General features: G+C 43.6%; 1 protein-coding gene across 11 annotated transcripts in view; it reads right to left on the bottom strand.

Annotated features, from left to right (window-relative positions):
* cdc42bpab (CDC42 binding protein kinase alpha (DMPK-like) b) overlaps positions 1-17,543 on the bottom strand; it is a 68,525-nt gene that overhangs the window by 22,770 nt on the left and 28,212 nt on the right. For all 11 annotated transcript variants that reach the window (XM_063496519.1, XM_063496522.1, XM_063496525.1 and 8 more), the window contains exons 2-10: positions 16,870-16,961; positions 12,505-12,588; positions 11,387-11,482; positions 10,617-10,765; positions 1,627-1,720; positions 781-981; positions 540-678; positions 296-405; positions 115-194 (exon numbers count right to left, since the gene is read on the bottom strand). In XM_063496519.1, the coding sequence (XP_063352589.1) occupies positions 115-194; positions 296-405; positions 540-678; positions 781-981; positions 1,627-1,720; positions 10,617-10,765; positions 11,387-11,482; positions 12,505-12,588; positions 16,870-16,961 (1,045 nt within the window). The remainder of the gene's footprint in view (positions 1-114; positions 195-295; positions 406-539; positions 679-780; positions 982-1,626; positions 1,721-10,616; positions 10,766-11,386; positions 11,483-12,504; positions 12,589-16,869; positions 16,962-17,543) is intronic.

Here is a 17,543-nt window from a genome sequence, read left to right as displayed (position 1 = left end):
TTTGCTATTTAACAATCATCAGCAAAGACACAGACAGGAAATCCAGCTGTAGTAAGAAGCTGTAAGCAGAAACAGGTGAGTGGCAGCAGCAGACAGCTGTTTGTTAACACTTACCATTTACTTGTGTAGGTGAAACCTACAAAGGGCAGGTGGTGGCCTGAGAAAGCAGTGTGAGAGGGAGGGGGCATAGTCTCCTGAAAAGGATTTGAAATCATGTGAAATCTGCACATCAGTATGAATACGTCCACAGTCAGACAACATCGTGACAGGATGACGTTCGCTTCTCTAAACGTACCGAGTTCTTGAGACAGTCGTCGTCCACGTCGAAGTTGGAGGTGTCTGTAGGACTGCTGACCTCTGGGATGTAGGGGGCTTCACACATGCGAATGTTATCCCAATCGATGCCTTAAAAGGCCACAGGTGAAAAACAAGTAGATGCATTTATTAAGTAGCATCCAGCTAACGGTAAACATGAAGGGATGATGCCGGTGAGGTTTTTCAGGTAATCTTTGTGTGCGACAGAAAGATGGAGCCTGTACCTGCGAAGAAGGGGTGCTGCTTAAAGTCCTCGATGCCATTCTGACCCAATCGGTGCTCTCGGCTGCAAATGAGTCGGCGAATCAGATCTTTCGCTTCCTCAGAAACATCTGTGATCTGCTGTGGGAACTGGAATCTCTCCTGTTCAAGACATGATCACATTTGACGAAGTGTTTACCGGTCAAACTGGGCAAATTTCAGGCGAGCGTTTTACCGTTACACCTTTTAATTTCGTCAGCCCACCTTGTGGTTCATGATCTTCCCGTAGGTTTCCACCAAGGATTCTGCATAGAAAGGAGTCTCGCCGTACAGCATTTCATACATGCAGACCCCCAGGGACCACCAGTCACACTCTGGTCCATATTTGCCTTTCCCATCCTCCATAGCCTGGAGGATTTCTGGAGAGATGTAGTCTGGGGTTCCCACAGCCACAGATGACTGAACCTAGCAGAGAATTTAAGACAAAGTATATCAAAGAAATTAAGAGGTGACAAAAGTTTGCTTTGTGCGTGTAAAGTCAGCAACAGGAGTGATGATGACGAATTAAAGGTAAAATTCTGTAACACATGAGATAAATTCACTGCAGGAAGGCAGCATTTGTTTACATCTACAGAACTCAAATGATTTCACTTTCAGTGAGCCTGAATTATAATAAAACAGTGTAACTGGGAAAACATTACATTGTAGATCATATTTGAATAGTTACAGAGTAACACTAAACATTCGGGCTGTCGGCTCATTCTCTGTATCTGCTTCTTATTCAAAGAGCTGCTTTAATGCAGACAAAACACCTGAGAAATACATTCCTACATTGAATCTACTTGTAGACTGGTTTTTCCTTTTCAAATAGTCATTCAGCCATCCTTATCATCCCTCTGAGATTTTCTTTGATCATCTATTTCATCCCGTTCTTGTCTTTGGGATGGGGCTAGGAGAATGATCTGAATCACAAACTGCAGGCTCAGCCAAGCAGCTGAACCGCACTCTCCTCCTGGGAGACCCCCGGGGGTTGACAAGGAGGTCAGAAAAGCTCTGGTATGTTTGCTTTGGCCCAAACGAGGCATCAGCAGCAGTGTGGTAAAAACCTACCGTCCCATCCTCCATGAGTTTGAGGCAGGAGCCAAAGTCAGCCAGGCGGATGTGGCCGTTCATATCCAGCAGAATATTGTCAGGCTTGATGTCCCTGAAAAGAGGAGGAAGGGGAAAAGGCAAGTGAGGATGGAGGGAGGATAGAAGAGAGGAAAAGGGGGAAAAAGACAAACTGAGCGAGCGATTCCTCAGAAGACTAAAGACGATGAAGAAAATGGGACACTCTTCCAAATAAAACAATACCTACACATGGCCCATCCAAAACACACAAGCCTGATCTCATACTCCCCATCAATTATCATCAAATTAGGTTACATAACTTGGGGAAATTTCACTGTCTCAGCTTGCTTTTAAAGAATGTGTATAATAATTCAGATTCATTTGTGATTCAATTAAGTGTAATTTGCCTCAGTCCATTTATCAGCAGCGTGACAACTTTAAATTGACCAAAAGAAAAAATAAACATTGAAAATAGTTGGGCTTGTGGGAATTAGCTGTACCCGAAGTACACACGTACGTACACACACACACACACACACACACACACACACAGTTAGGAAATATGCAGCACACAAACATACTCCCTCCTGCTCGTGTCCTCAGCAGACACACTCCCCTCATCCCTTTTTGCTCTGATGTGCATGAGCCGAGCAGAGCGGGGGGGCTGCAGGGGGAAACACAGATGTGCTCCCAGTGGCCACTGTAGGTTTTCTTCTCACCCTGCATCTGTTCTGCATCACTACTGCTGATGACATGTTTACATCACAGATACGCTGGCTGGACTCGGGACACCTTTCCTGTCTGCCAGCTTCCTCGACTACTTTCACCGTTTCATCTGCCCAAGTCTTTTAAAACTAAATGACCAGTAGGGGTCATTTGAATAATTATCCATTTTATTGTTTGCACTCAATAATGTGAAAAAGCTGAGAAAGCTTTAAGAAGATTTTTAAATTATTTTAAGCATTCGTTTCAGTTCTAAAGAAGTGATAACACGCAGCACCCCTCACCCCGGAGGCCCGTACTGCTCATTTAGCTGAAGACAGACACGTGCCACACAGATGAACAAATGAGTTGAATCGTGACACAAACTGCACTAAATTATATCAAACTCCATAAATTTAGTGACCCAGACTGTTTTGTAATGCATCTAATTAAAAAATGGTTTGTTAAATCTTGAATTAAAACAAACTGTATTAATTTTATCATCTAAACAGATCGCACGCCTGCATCAATAAATGAAAAAAATTAACTTACAGAACCAACTATGAAGAAATGCATAGTTCTGCTGTGTGATATTGATTTGTGCAGTTGAACTTTACTGCAAATCACTTAAACAAGACAATTAGAGTCATCATTTTATTATTTATGTTTTACATGGTTTACATGGATACATGAGCTGATATTCGCGTCTGTTTTACTAAGCAAAGAGAATTTATAAATGATCCTGAGCATTTCAGCCCGTCTTTGTGCAGCTTTCAAAGCCTGACATACAGCACACATGTTTTTATCCATTATCTATCTATTGCATGTTTAAAGGTTTATTGTTGGTTGCCAAGCTGTACTTTCCCCATATGGGCCAAAAAGGAATTATTTTAAAGAGGAAAAACATGTATGAATATTTTCTGTGCTGTGCATCCATATAAAATCCTGAGTGTTCAGAGTGTTTCGAGGCACAGGTCTCCACCGAGCATGTGCCACAGAGGGTTAAACAGGTGCTCACTGACAGGTGGCTCAGGCTGCAGCCTGGTCTAGCGTAGACCTGCGTCCACAGAGAGTACCCACATGAGTAACAGGAGCATAATAGTCAGAATACATACTAAACAACCCCAAAGACACTGGCTCGGACTGGTATGAAACAGAGGCATAACTGGAGCCACCATTATGGGTAAAAATAGAGTCTGTCCTTGTCTGACCATTCGGGTGATTTCCCCTGGAGTCTCTTATCAACACACTGAACCCCGACATGCCTGAATGCACACAGCGTACAGGCCACATAAAAACCTCTTTAACGAGTGTCCAAAGGAACACGTGGGGACCTTAAAGGCAGCAACGCACAAATGCGATGGTGAGTGAAAGATTATAAACTCTGCAGTCACTGACACACTTGATGTAACAGGTTACAGAACTGAGCTATTTCTGCGCAGTGATGCGAGCGCGGCTCTGCTTAAAATAATAAATCTAATGTCCAAAACAAGCACACACCCCCACACTCCCTCTCTCAAACTCAAGCACAAACACAGGCAACACTGACACTAATGAGAAGAGGAATGAGAGCATGTGTAAATTAATAATCCTCAAACGCACAGCCCGGGCTGCCTGCTTTAGCTCCTCATCAGTCAGTGTTGTTTCCTAATATCTGTGGCTCCAAATATCACTTTCAAATCAAATGGAGAAATGCGGACACATATAAAGAACCTTAACCAAAAGCTGCATCCAATAAAACACTTGGATGACAGGAAGTCCAGCGTCAGCTGATAATACAGCAGCCAGCAGGTAACACGACTTTGTAAAACCATCATTTGTTTTCAGATAAAAACTTCAGGGCAGAATGAAAACCTATGAAATGTTAGTATTCCTCTGCAGTGGTCTTTCTTAAATTCTCTTTAAGTACTCAGAGACACAACAATATGTTTCTTTGATGCTTCCGTCTTCAGCTAGAGGTTTCTTTAAAGCCACATGTGAAGCCTCTGTCATTTTCCAGAAGTGTTAATGGTCCCATCTTATGGAGCAGGGGGACGGGGGAGGTCTAGCTAGCTCTCGTCTTCAGAGACAACACTAAATCACCAACCTATAAAACTGTGCATTAAAGGAATATCTGCACATGTGTGACTGGTATAGATACATAAAGTTGGACTACAAAACACAAAAACTGACACATAATTTGGCCAAATCGCAGCTCGCTGCGAGGCTTAGCGAGACTTCTCTCTTTGCAGAGCCTGCGTGCTCACAGATGAGTTCCAGATTGGACATCGTTTTCCAAAGTGGATCCTGTACATTTCTGGAACAAAACCACATAGGCTACCCAAGTGCACACATTCACGCAACCGGTCTGGAATAACATGAGCTTGGCAGGCAGAAACACCCACAAGCAACTGACAAGAACGAGACCCAAAGTCAGACTATCGAACAGCATAATCATCATCAAGATCTCTCAGATAGCATCGTTACGCCTGCAAAGAAGATTTATCTTGGACAACAATGAGCATCACTGCTATGAACCTCACCTGAACTCTAACAAACTGAAACTGAGGGAACAACAAACCTGAGCATGATCGCTGAAGATAAAAAAAAATACAGCACTTTGACTTTAATATATATATATATAATTAGAGGGAGAATAATATAAGGGTTGGCTTACATTATTAGTGGATATCAATCAGTGGCAGATATATATTGGTATGAGTATATATGTTCCCCACAGCAGCATCATCATCATAGAGGTGGTGGTGGTATTTAAGAGAGAGAGAGACCCCAATATATGTTAGGATATTATAGAAATGAATATCTAATACTTTTGTTCTCAACTCTCTCAGCATTTGGGTTTTGTAAGACGAACATGAAATGAAGCTCCAAAATATAATCATCAATTATCTGAAATAACTAAATAGTAGTTTTGAGTTTCATAAATATATAATTGTCCACTTAACCGAGTAACCAGTGATCATTCGAGTGGGACTCTTTCACACTGTGTAGACCTGACAAATCATGAATGACACCTACAAGTATCGGACCAGACTGCTCACACATGGCTCTGTAGGGAGGGGGAGGGTGTGTGTGTGTGTGTGTCATACATGCGCAGGTGTTTCAGTTGCTGGAAGGCCCTAATCTGCTTCAGCGATTTCGGTTCTGCCAAAGAGCAGACAGCATGGTTTGACCCGTCGTGCTGTGCCTGTGTACAAACGTGTACAAACGTATTTGCGTGGCAGACAAAGTGTCATGGTGGGGTGAGGAATGGTGGATTCTGCTGCTAATCAATAGATCCAAAAAGCTACATTTACCCACTTCTTTCTCTCTCCTGTAAGGAACCACTGCCCAGACCCCCCCCCCCCCCCCTTGGAGATTTAGTCTCTCTTTGAGTTTTTTGATTAAGGCACCAGCGGTCAGAACGGCCACATTAATGTTCCCAGTCAATGCACACACACACACTCAAGGCCTAACAATAACGTGCTTACTCGAATGTCCACTCATGGACAAACCACAGGAACCAGTAACACTAGGCTAATGCTAGGCTAGGCAAGTTAGCACAGCTAATTGGGCTACTGTGTCACTGGGCTCCTGAGGTCTTAAGGAGAAGCGTCGAGACGGGAATAGAGCAAGGTAATCTCTTTTAAAACCACAGAATCCATCTGTGAGGGCCATCTGGACGCCACCTCGTAATACACACCCCCATACATACACACAATGTGGCCTGCACCAGCTCTGTAGACTGCAAGGACAAGACATGTCCACATGGCTCCAGCCAAGCATTGTTAGCCACCGGTTCAAAGAACTGCTGTCTTTGTGACTTCTGGCATCACATGACACTGCCAACAAAGGAGAAGAATCAAAGGTTCCCACACACTGCAGGGCTGCTGCTTTACCTACTTACCTATTGTCATACGATCCTGATACACACACGCACACGAGCGCACCCTTCCTGTTGTAAATGTACTGAAAATATTCTCATAATCGTCACTTCCATCAAATTGCTTACATAATTTCCTCTAGGGATCAATGAAGTATTCTGAAATTCAGCAGCACCAGCTCCATGCAAGACGTCCACCATATCTGCAACAATGTGACGGAAGCTACTTGTAACTTATTAGAAGGTGTTTATAAGAGAGCTCTGTTCCCTTGGAGCCCTCAGCTGTGAGAAATGCATGGCCCTCATCAATAGTAAAACACATTAAAGGCTGCAATCAATCTGGCAACACACACACACTTTTCTACAACATTCAGTGGAGCAGACCCACCCAAGACAGAATTTACCGTCACACCTTTAACTAACGTTTCTATGTGAGACTATGATGACATCAAATGTGTGCGTTCCTCTGTTCAGCCATACACAATTGTACACACACACACCCACACCCCCACAGTGTGCGAGGCAGACAGATGTGGCGCTCGGCAGCACAAAGCCATGCTGGGCTACTGAAACATTTGTCCAGGCCCTCTGGGAGGCACAGATCACTGACCACTGAATAAATTGTCTTCTTTTGCATCTGACTTCCACACGCTGTCCCTCGTGGGACTCAGCTGAAGGGGACAGAAGGTTGACCTCGAGGCTCTTTGCGCTCCGTCCCTTTCATGTCGGCTCTTTTTAACTACATTAGTGTCAACAAGGCTGCAAATATTCTTTTTAAAAGAGTGACGCTTCCAGCATAACACTCGAGCAGAATATTAAAGCGTAGACTAAAATGCTATAAGCTAATAATGTTAGCTGTGTAAATAATTTATACAAGGATAAGTGTTATATATAAGTGTTCTATTTTTAATCCTGCAAACTACAAAATAAAACTCCAATGTAAACTAGAATGCACCAAACATCTCATAATCCACACTTTGTTTTTCATTTCGGTATGCTCCAATTTTATTAGTGCGAATCATAAACCTTGTTCAGCATGAATATTTGTGGATTGCAGAGTGAGTCATAATGCATGAAAACTGATGGCATCACCTGTCATCCCGACAGAAACACTGATGAGTTTTCAACAAGGACAGAGAGGTCAGCGAGCTGTGGATAACACCACTATATTATTTTCCTTTATTTTTACTTGAAACTTTGTTTAATAGGAGCATCAATAGTAGTAAACATAACAGGCCCCTTTATGGCCCCTGGATCTGGGGTCTTGGTGCAGACCTGATAATGGGTCACTTGAGATTTGGAGTGGGACCTCAAATTCTCCCAGCAGAAATTGGCATCACAGAGAAAAAGTGAGGAAATGAACGCAGCACAGAGCGACAGTCTGCCCACTTATATTTCCTAACAGTGGCTTCATTATGTGTTTAGTGCAACTGAAACCGAGTCATGAATAGAGGGTGGACTTTAAAAACAGACGTGTAATCCTTTAAATGACACGTTAATACACGGCCCTAAACTTACATATAGGAAACAAACCAAACTGGCACATGCAAATGGTCAGCAGGATAAACACACCCTGATGTGTGTGTGCGCCCAAACACACAGAGCATCAGATGGGACTGCTCAGCAGGACACACCCTCCTCTGGGGACCTGTCTGGCTGTCCCCACTCTCTACAAAGCAACCATACAAAAATCTCCCCGGAGACTCTGTGGAAGGCAGAGCAGGAGGAGGAGCTGGGGGGGTTGGTACGCACACACACCACGCCCCCACCCACACACCTCCCATACCCCATCATTATTGTCCCAACAAGTCCACAAGGGGACTAAGAGAAACAGTGCTGTCCCCTCCTCCCCGTCCCTTTTCCATCCACTGCTGCTGCCCCCCCCCCCGATAGCACCGTGCAATTAGTGGCTCGGCGCTCTTGTCTCCTTGAACAGACTCGCTAGCTTTCATCCTTAGAAATGTGTATATACATGTCTCCATAAGTGCACTGCCGTCTCCCAGAGTGTGTATGTGTTTGCTGTGGTGTATTAGAGATCTGAGAAACTGCGGGCACACCCAAAATACCGAACGGCGTGACCCTCCCTTCTACATCCATCTCTCATCTTTCCCTCCGTCTATCCATCATTCCCTTGCTCCCTAAACTAAACTGCTGTGACGAGCCCCCTGGCGAAAGCGACACTGTAATTATGTTAACATGCCAATGTGACTGCTTCCTGTCTGGAAGAACTGTATATCCTGCTCCCAAGGGCATCCTCCTATTGGCTGGAAAGTTCTTTTGGCACCTACTTCAGAGAGAAGAATGCTTTCTCGTGCTGTGCCCTCGAAACAATGTGCTTTTAGGTGGTTTATTCTTAAGTCTTTGAAATGAGTGAGAGGAAAGTGTCTCCAACTTGTAGCAGGATGGGACTGAAATGATATGACAGCTAAAGACGCTGCACTACCTGGCGCTGGAGAAGAGGTCGGGTCATGTATGTCCCATGTAAGCTACACTGCACCGCAACTCAGAGCCAAACGCTGTAACATTGCTCTAAGTCAGGAGTGTCCAACTCCAGGCCTCGAGGGCCGGTGTCCTGCAGGTTTTAGACGTGTCAGCTGATTTAAATGGCTAAATGACCTCCTCAACAGGTCTTGAGGTTCTCCAGATTCCTGGTAATGAACTCATCATGTGATTCAGGGAGAGATCTAACACCGGCCCTCGAGACCTGGAGTTGCCCACCCCTGCTCTAGGTGCTAGCTACAGCTGCTATTAGAGTAAAAAGGGTGCTTCAACCTTTGTATTTTGAGCAACTCTTGAGGCAAACTGCGCTTTTTAACGGCTCTTTTTAAAATAAGCCTCTGTCATTTGGTGCTGAGCACAGATTACAGATTTTCTTTTAAAGACTGGCTTGCTTTGTTGCCAGATACTTGCAACAAAATAATCTACAATTGTCCATCTCTTCTTTCAGAAAGATGGAAAACACCTAAATTATGTAACTTTAATAGGTTCCTTTAAAAATAAATGGTCAGAGGGGCAGTCATGTATATTTTTAAGACTTGAGGAAAAAAACTCTGCAAACAAAGGAGCATCACCAGGATCAAGCCCTTTATAGTGCCAGATACCTTATAGCTGAAAATATTTGACATGTGGATGTAAACAGGTTTAATCGCACTGCTCTCCCAATCCAAATGCAATCAGTTGTTTGTTCTGTTGTCTGCTGCTTCCGTGTTATATTAATAGCCTCGTATGCAGCATTTTCATTGTGACGTTTAGATATTGTGCAAGCTGTGACCTTCTTTAAAGTAACTGGAATCACAGCTTCCCACAGGATTTCATTAAGCCACTGTGATTCTTTTCAATTCTAGCAATGAGCGATTACTTAACGTGGAGCTATTGCGCCATTTTCAGCTGCTTATATTTATTCTTAAACCGTAATATTCATCCTACACTGGGCCTTGGTGTCTGTCTGAAACTTTAGCTCATCTACCTTCAACATCGCCGCCCCTTTTAGGCCAGCTTTCTTCAAGCAAATTAGCTTACAGTTATTTTCTAAAGCACTGACAAACACAAACCTGACATCAAACATCAAGAATGAAATAATTTGCTTTTATTCATTTTCATTGAGCAAAAGTAAATCCTCACACAGCACGAATGATGCGTCCGTCATCAGGACTTCTTGCTCAGTCCTGCCCAAATATAATTAAAGACTAGGGCTGTTCGACATAACGATATATATCGGATGACGATATAAAAACATCTATGGTTTCATTTTACGCTATCGTTTGTTTCGTGGTGTCGCAAAATAAACTGTTTACGGCAATATTTTTTCATTGTTTTGATGGTCACTGTAGTGGCTATATTAATTTCTTAAAGTTCTCTCTTTCTCTTATATTTAATATAACCACACTACGGACGGACAAGCAACTGTTTTTATGTGTTGTCGTTAGCAACAACGACGGTAAAGCCATCGTGTGTCCGCTTGTTTATTTTCCACATAAAGCTCAAGATCCTGTTGATACTTTTCAAAATAAACTGAATCACGTGAAAGAGTCTGCAGAGTATTTATGGATGAGAAGCAAAAAAGAGCCGTCAGGTGCTAAAAATAAACCTTAGACTCAAACGTTAGAACAGGCTTTTCCCCGCAGCACGCCGTGTAATAAATACTCACAACAACAACGTTACAACTTATGTCTAAAAATGTATCGTTTCATGCATCGTTAAAACACTCGACTCCAGGTACACGACGCCCAGCTGGAAACACTTCACGCAAGTCGAGCTGCCCGAGATTCACAGAATTTACAGAAAATGTTACATTTTTGTGATTTATATCGTTATCGGGACGACAGATGTCTTATATCGGGATATGAGATTTTGGTCATGTCGCACAGCCCTATTACAGACGCACACATATTGATTTCGTAATGTGCCAAAACACCTTTCCTCTCACCTGTGGACATAGTGTAGCTGATGAACCGAGTCGATGGCCAGCACCATCTCAGCCAGGTAGAACTTGGCCATCTCCTCCGGCAGCCGGTCCTCAAACTTGCTGAGCAGAGTCAGCAGGTCACCGCCCACATAGTAGTCCATCACCAGGTACTACAGAGACAGACGCCAACGTGTCAGACAGAAGCACGACGACAGACAGCAGGAACTGTACAGCACTGCTTAGAGGCAAACTAATAAAGAGCAGCCTTTTTTGAAACAACAAGAACAAAGCTGCAAGAAATGAATCTACAATCGTCCATCTCTTCTTTCACAAAGAGGGAAAACACCTAAATGATGTCACTTTTACAGGTCCATTTAAAAATAAATGGTCAGAGGGGCAGTCGTGTATATTTTTAAGATTGGGGAGTGTTCGGGATAAAACATTTGTTTTGAGAATGTGGGAAATGGAATGACAACCAGTTGTGGCATTTGAACTCAGGGTCGTGGAGAGAAGTCAGGTTAATTTGAGAACGACTGCCTCGAGCAGCCAATGGGAGTGTGAAACAGTCTGACCAATCAGCTAGCTCCAAAATCATTCCTTCAGGCTTTTATGTCAGTGTTTTTTGACCCCGTTGACTTCTGTTGCTACAATGCTAAAGGTGAATGCACCAGCCACCATGTGGAGGTAGCACTGTTTTCTAAAAAATGAAATGTAGGCTTGAAGAATAAAAAGGGAGAGCAGTTATTATTAAGGGAAGTTACCTCATCTAACACAGACATATAGAGACGTACCAGATTATTGTCATCCTGGAAGGCGTAGTGCAGGGTGGTGATCCACTGGCAGTCCCCATTCACCAACACATCCCGCTCCTCCCGGAAACATGCCGTCTGGCAAGAGATACAACAAACCATGAATGTCACACGTACTGGAAACTATGTGAGGTCAAAGGTCCCAATCTTCTATGCAAGTGTGTGCTTAAAGCTGGGAGCGTGTTAGCAACTCGCCTTTGGACTCTTGATCATTCTTACAGGGCTGGTGTAAAATCTCCCCGAGCTGCTGCTAAACACATGAAATCAGCCACATTTGGTTTGCTTCAGGGAACGCTGACAGTGTTGGACACGAGTAGCTGAATAAAGCCCAAATTTAAAATTTAAGAAAAATATGACAAGACTGCTCGCCTCCACTTAGCTCACTGAACACTGGAATGTAGGTTTACAAAAAGTAGGCGTCACTACTGTACGCCTACAGGTTGTCTGGACATAAATCCATCTGATGACATGTGGAGGTTTAGTTATTTAGGAAATAGCCTGATTTCTTAAGCCTAATCCATCTTGCCCACCTACAATATCAGCAGAGCCACATGTGAAATCAAATCTGCATAAATGCTTTGGTTTTTTATAAAAAGCTCCACACATCTACTCAAACATAAATAAAAACATTTTCATGTTTTACACACACCCCGACCTCTCAGTGATCTTTCAATCTCAGCAGTCTGACTAAAAAAGAAACTGAAACTGTTCCGGCCGTCTGAACCGCTGCCTTCAAAAATAAAAACCTAAAATAAAATCAGGCTAGTGTTCACGACGACAGCATGCTCGTCATGCATGTCTGTGTGTTGCTTTATGTCCTCTCCTACATCCAGGCGTTTGTGCGCACACACACACACACACACACGTTTTGGTTTGTGACGTTTGAGGCATGAAGACTGAAGACCCAGGGGACCGACAAGAATGTGAGACTGTCGGGAGAGGTCGATGAGAAAAACATGCAACAAGCAGCTCTGCAAGAACCCGCAAGTGAAGGCCTGTTCTGTGCATAGACAGGCACTTTGTTTTTTTAAATGAGTGATCAATATTTATTAATATTTTGTGTATATAAACTTTCCCCTGGAGCAACCAAAGATACTCACCTCTGCTCGCTTCAGCATCTCCCACTTGTTGAGAATCTTCATTGCAAAAACTTTGTCAGTGTTTTTCACTTTTACCACTGCAACCTGCAAAAAGACAAAAGAAAGCTGTTATGAGAGTGAATTTAATACTTGGTGTGACGGCGAGGCTGATGACGAATGAAAGCCATTTACAAAGAGCCATCCATTTATTATCTGAGCCTCGAGGCAACAAGAAAAAGAGCAGGCTGTGGATGCACAAGAATCATTTTTAAGTGATCATACTAACACAGATGCACAAAACAATCACACAGATGTGAATAAACAGTTCAGATGTTAAGGAAAAATGTAATCTAATTACTTTAAATGATCTAGATCAGAGTCCACGAGTATGGAGATGAGTTCAAAGAAAAAAAGAGGAAGAGCACAAGAATCAAGTCAAACAGTCGCACGTAGGGAAAAGGAAAAGAGCGAAGAGAAGCACAGGAAGGAATAATCATGCAACACTGGATAAAAAAAAAAAAAAGAGCCAATATGGACCAGGAAGCAGTGAGTGGGAAAACAAAAATGTGGAGGGGAATGAGATGGGACCAGGAGGGGAAAATAAAGCATTGAAGGTGCGGCGGAAGAACCAGCAGCGTGGGGGGAGGGGGCAGGAAGTGACCGCAGACACTACCAGGCAGCTTTAGGGCTGACCGAGCAGACTCAGAGGCACGTGTGGACCACAGACTTGCACAGCTGGACACGTGAACGTTTTCTATGATCAAAAATGTAAAAAAAATTGTCTCATCAGCTGTTTAAGTGCACCCAGTGATTTGTAAACGGGCACTGATGTGATACTGATTATCAGAGCTAGCATCATACAGAGCCTGGTTAATAACGAGGCTCTGTATGTAAAGTAAATAAATCTAAGGTTTTATGTTCTCTTCTGTGTAATACTCGTAATGCTATCAAGTATCAATATTTCCCAAAGTACTGTATCAAAGATGGTGAAACCCAGCACAGCGTCTCCCCTTTACTGAAGCGGACCGCTCAGCTTTGCAGCTTCTCACAGACCAATGGCCAACTTTCCCGAGTGATAATTGCTAAACACTGCTCTGACAAACTTGCCCCGGCCTTTACGTTTTGCCAAAAAAGGAGCTGCGCAGGCAGCTGTGCAAAGTACTGCGAGCTGACAGCCAAAACGCATGTTCATGCAAATTTATGTCCCTGCTAATTTCTCTCATTCTTCTTTTTCTCCTACTTTACTGGCCCACAAAAGGAAAAAAGAACATTTGCTTTGGCCTCGTTGACCAAATTCAAAACTAACTCCACACTGAAATAAGCCTAAATGTAGAAAAATCATAAGAAAGTTATAAAAGCAGAAAAAATACAGACAGAGACAAAGATGCAGAAAAACAGTGAAACAAACAAAGTCAGTCTGTGCAACAGAGGGGTCTGCAGTCTATTAAATTAACCAGGGGAATGCTACTAATGCAATACAATGATAACATTCCTGCAGTGTTTGGATTTCCCCGAGTGATCCCTCACCAGAGGAGAGGAGGGGACTGCAGGAGGAGGACAGGAGGACAGGGCGAGTGCACTTTTCTGGCAACGTCTAGCTGTTTTTGTCCTTTCCTCCATCTCTCCTTTCTGTTCTCTCAATTTCTTTCTTCATCGTGTCCTCCCTGCCCTGCGTTTATGACTTCACTCCCCCCGTTAGCACTGTCTTCACAATTAGTTTATCAGTAAGGACCCGACCAGAGCGGGTAACTTCATTACTCCACAGATTAGTAATTACAAGTGAAACTTTGGCGACATAACAACCGAGGTTGTGTTTACAAGCATGCGGGCTGCTGACTGGTGACTCAGTGTGACAAGCAGTTCAGAAATGTATAGCACTGACTGGCAGCCAGCAAGTCCAAGGAAAACATGGTGTTTAGAGTGAACGAGCTCTTCCACCCTCATCTCAGGCACTAACTACACCAGACAGAGCAGCTCTTGGCCCTTTGTGCTAAAGAAGACGCACCCCAGTTCCTAATGGGAGCATCCTCACAGGCAACAGGCCAGTACAAACTGGTCCATTCATCAGGCAAACTCCACGGCGTCACGCATCTGCGCCATCTCTCTGCCTGCTGCTGACAATGGGAGGATGAAATCAAAACATCCTGCGTGTTCTCCTGACCGACTCTCTGGTAACTTTACTCTGCTTCCTGTGTCTGCTACCACCATCTCCTTACCACTCTGTGCTTAACATAAAAAAAGATGGCTCAAAAAACAAACAGTTATATCTGATCTGGAGCGTAGTCGTAATTATGAGCCATCATTTTTACAGCTGCTCCCAGCACAGTTACATCCACAAAAAAGTAGATCCAGTCCCAGTGTAATCCATCTTTGATATTAACAATGGACCAAAAAAAAAGTACATTTTTCAGCATTACTAACAGGTGTGTCGTTTAGCTTCAGTCTTCTTTCTGCAGCTTCCTCATTCACAGGAGTCACCACAGCATTTAGCTCCACAGGTTTAACAGGCAGGAGGGGACGTGTCCACCAGAACTGACCAGGTGAGCTTTTATTTATGAGGCAAATGTGGAAAACACGACGCCGTGCTGAGGCCTTTACACTTAGGTGAAATGTGTTTATTCACATCAGGGATGTTAACGGTTAGCCAACGAGGTGTTTGAACGTTGGGGCCCCAACTGGAAATACTAGTCGGTTAAACTAATCATTCATATATTATTAACGCACAGTTACGTTTTGGGTCACCCCTCTTTTCCGAGAAAATGCAAACAATAATGCTTAACACATTCAACCCACAAGGGACACAGAGGGTAGCCGCATGACCAAACCAAGCTGACACTGTGTGCTTGTTCTAGTAGGCGGCACGTAGCAGCATTTTAAATAGATTTTTATTTGTGAATAATTATGAGTCTAAAAATGGCTCCTAAATACATGCAACAACTGTATGGACAGTTTTCACTATTTTCCCACTCACCCTACTTCCTCTGAAGGACATTCACTTTTGCCACTTGTATGTGCAACCTGGTTCATCTGGTCACTACGCAGAGCTCGTGATCATACAACACACAAAAGACCATTTCACCAGTCAGTATATATCACTAATGATGTGATCTGATCACCCTCACTAACCTCTGGTGCACACCCAGTCATTTTGTTCTTGAAGCCTGAAACTGCTCAGCTCAGAAAAGAGAAACAAGGTCACTAGCAGACGTCCAAGGGGGGAAGAGTTAACGAGTAATGTGGTGCATTTGAAACTGTTTTGCAGCTCCCTTTATCAAGTCACAGTTACTCTTGACCCAGGGGCAGTGGAAATAGAAGCCAGCTTCAAATGAAAGGCTTGTTTCCTTCTCCAGTTGACAAAAATAAAGCACCTGGTCACAGTTTGATGAAATAAGGTATATTTTTATGAGCTGATTAAATAGTAGAGCCACGGGACAATCACGATGTCTCCCGAGCTAATTTAATTTTTCTGCCACGCTACACCCGTAAAAACACATGTGGTTTAGTGAAAAGGCCGCTACCACGAGGTAGCTCCGTTCAGGGGTCAGGCAACATCACTGAACACGAGCCCGAAACACAGACGCACAGCGTCACGTGACTCCCATATTCACATACCAGCACTCCTACCAGCAGCTCGCCCGCATCTGATGCTGGTACTGCTATATGCTGCCAGGTGTGCCCGCGTCCATACCGACTGACATTTCTCTCTCGTTCCGTGTATCAGAGCGTCTTCAAAGGAATTCCCCAGCTTGTTTCAACAGATTTTGGATAACAATGCCAGATATGAATTGTCTGCAAGCTTGAAGCAGGGCTTACGACGATCATATCAAGGCTTCTCGTAGAAAAAGAAAGTCTGAGCAGCATTGTCAACCGTCAGCTTCCATACACGAGCTTACGTTATGCAACACAGTCATCTGTCCCTTCAACATTCCCCAGCTTTGACATCATTACCTGAAACCCAGTGACAAATGCATTTCAACTTCCCTGCGGGCACACATAAAAGAAGAAGAACTCGACTTCATTTTCTGTTTACAGGTTCAGTGTGAGCGAAGCTTCAAAAAGCTCAGCTCATGCTGCAAGTAGAGTCACGCTCATGTGGCAGACCAATGCGACGTGCTGCTGTTGGAATGCAGCAGAAAGAATTCAAGGTTGAAACGCCACAACACTCTCAGCTCGCATAACACGGGTATTAAGGGTACAAGAGAACGGCCATTTGTTAAGAAATATTGTCCGTTAATCACGTCGTCTCTGCCTCAGGGAGGACATTTCAGACACAATGATCATGTGACCAATTAGAGCAGAGCCCATTACAGGTAAAGAGGGAGAATCCATCTGCAGGTTTGTGGACTGCTGCAATGGTTTGAGTGTGAAATAAAAATAAGGTGTTACCTCTCCAAAGGCTCCTCGTCCAATCACTTTAAGGATCTCAAAGTCTTCCTTGTGCAGGCGCATCTGCTTCACTTTGGATGTGAAGGGTTTGGCTGAAGAGAGAAAGAAGACAGAGGTCAAGTCAGAAATTTAAAAAATTAAAAAACAAAACAAAACACGCACCAGAAGAGTTTCTATGGATAACATTCTGGTGCAAGCTTTTCAATTTTGCTCTGTACACATGTCAACCTCCAAGTAAACGGCACTCCCAATGTGGCATTCGAAGCAGCAAATAAACAGCTAGCCATTTATAACACAGTGTAACATAATCTAAAAATGTGGATGATGAAGACTGTCGAAGACTCTCTAAGCATTTTATAGCCACGTTTCATGGTCATTGTGCAGTAAAGGAAACGATATACAAAGAAGAAAACCAAGATAAGGACACTATATACACGCTGTATGAGTTACAAGTAACAGCAATTAGTAACACTAACGTGTCACTTTTAGCATTTCTAACAAACAGGATAACGTGGCTGGACAGGTGTGTGTCATCATGACCTCAAAGGCTGTTTTGGATTGTATTAGAGAGTCTGACGTCACACCGCGTCATCACCGAGGTGCTCGATGCAGGCAGGAAAGCGTGTAGGTGGGGATGCTGCAGGGAGCCCAGAGGTCCACGTCCCTTCACCACA

This window comes from Pelmatolapia mariae, linkage group LG15 (genome assembly GCF_036321145.2).
Source record: "Pelmatolapia mariae isolate MD_Pm_ZW linkage group LG15, Pm_UMD_F_2, whole genome shotgun sequence".
In the NCBI taxonomy this organism is placed as follows: Eukaryota; Metazoa; Chordata; class Actinopteri; order Cichliformes; family Cichlidae; genus Pelmatolapia; species Pelmatolapia mariae.
Note: the sequence above shows the minus strand (reverse complement) of the source record. Positions and strands in the feature narration are given on the sequence as shown.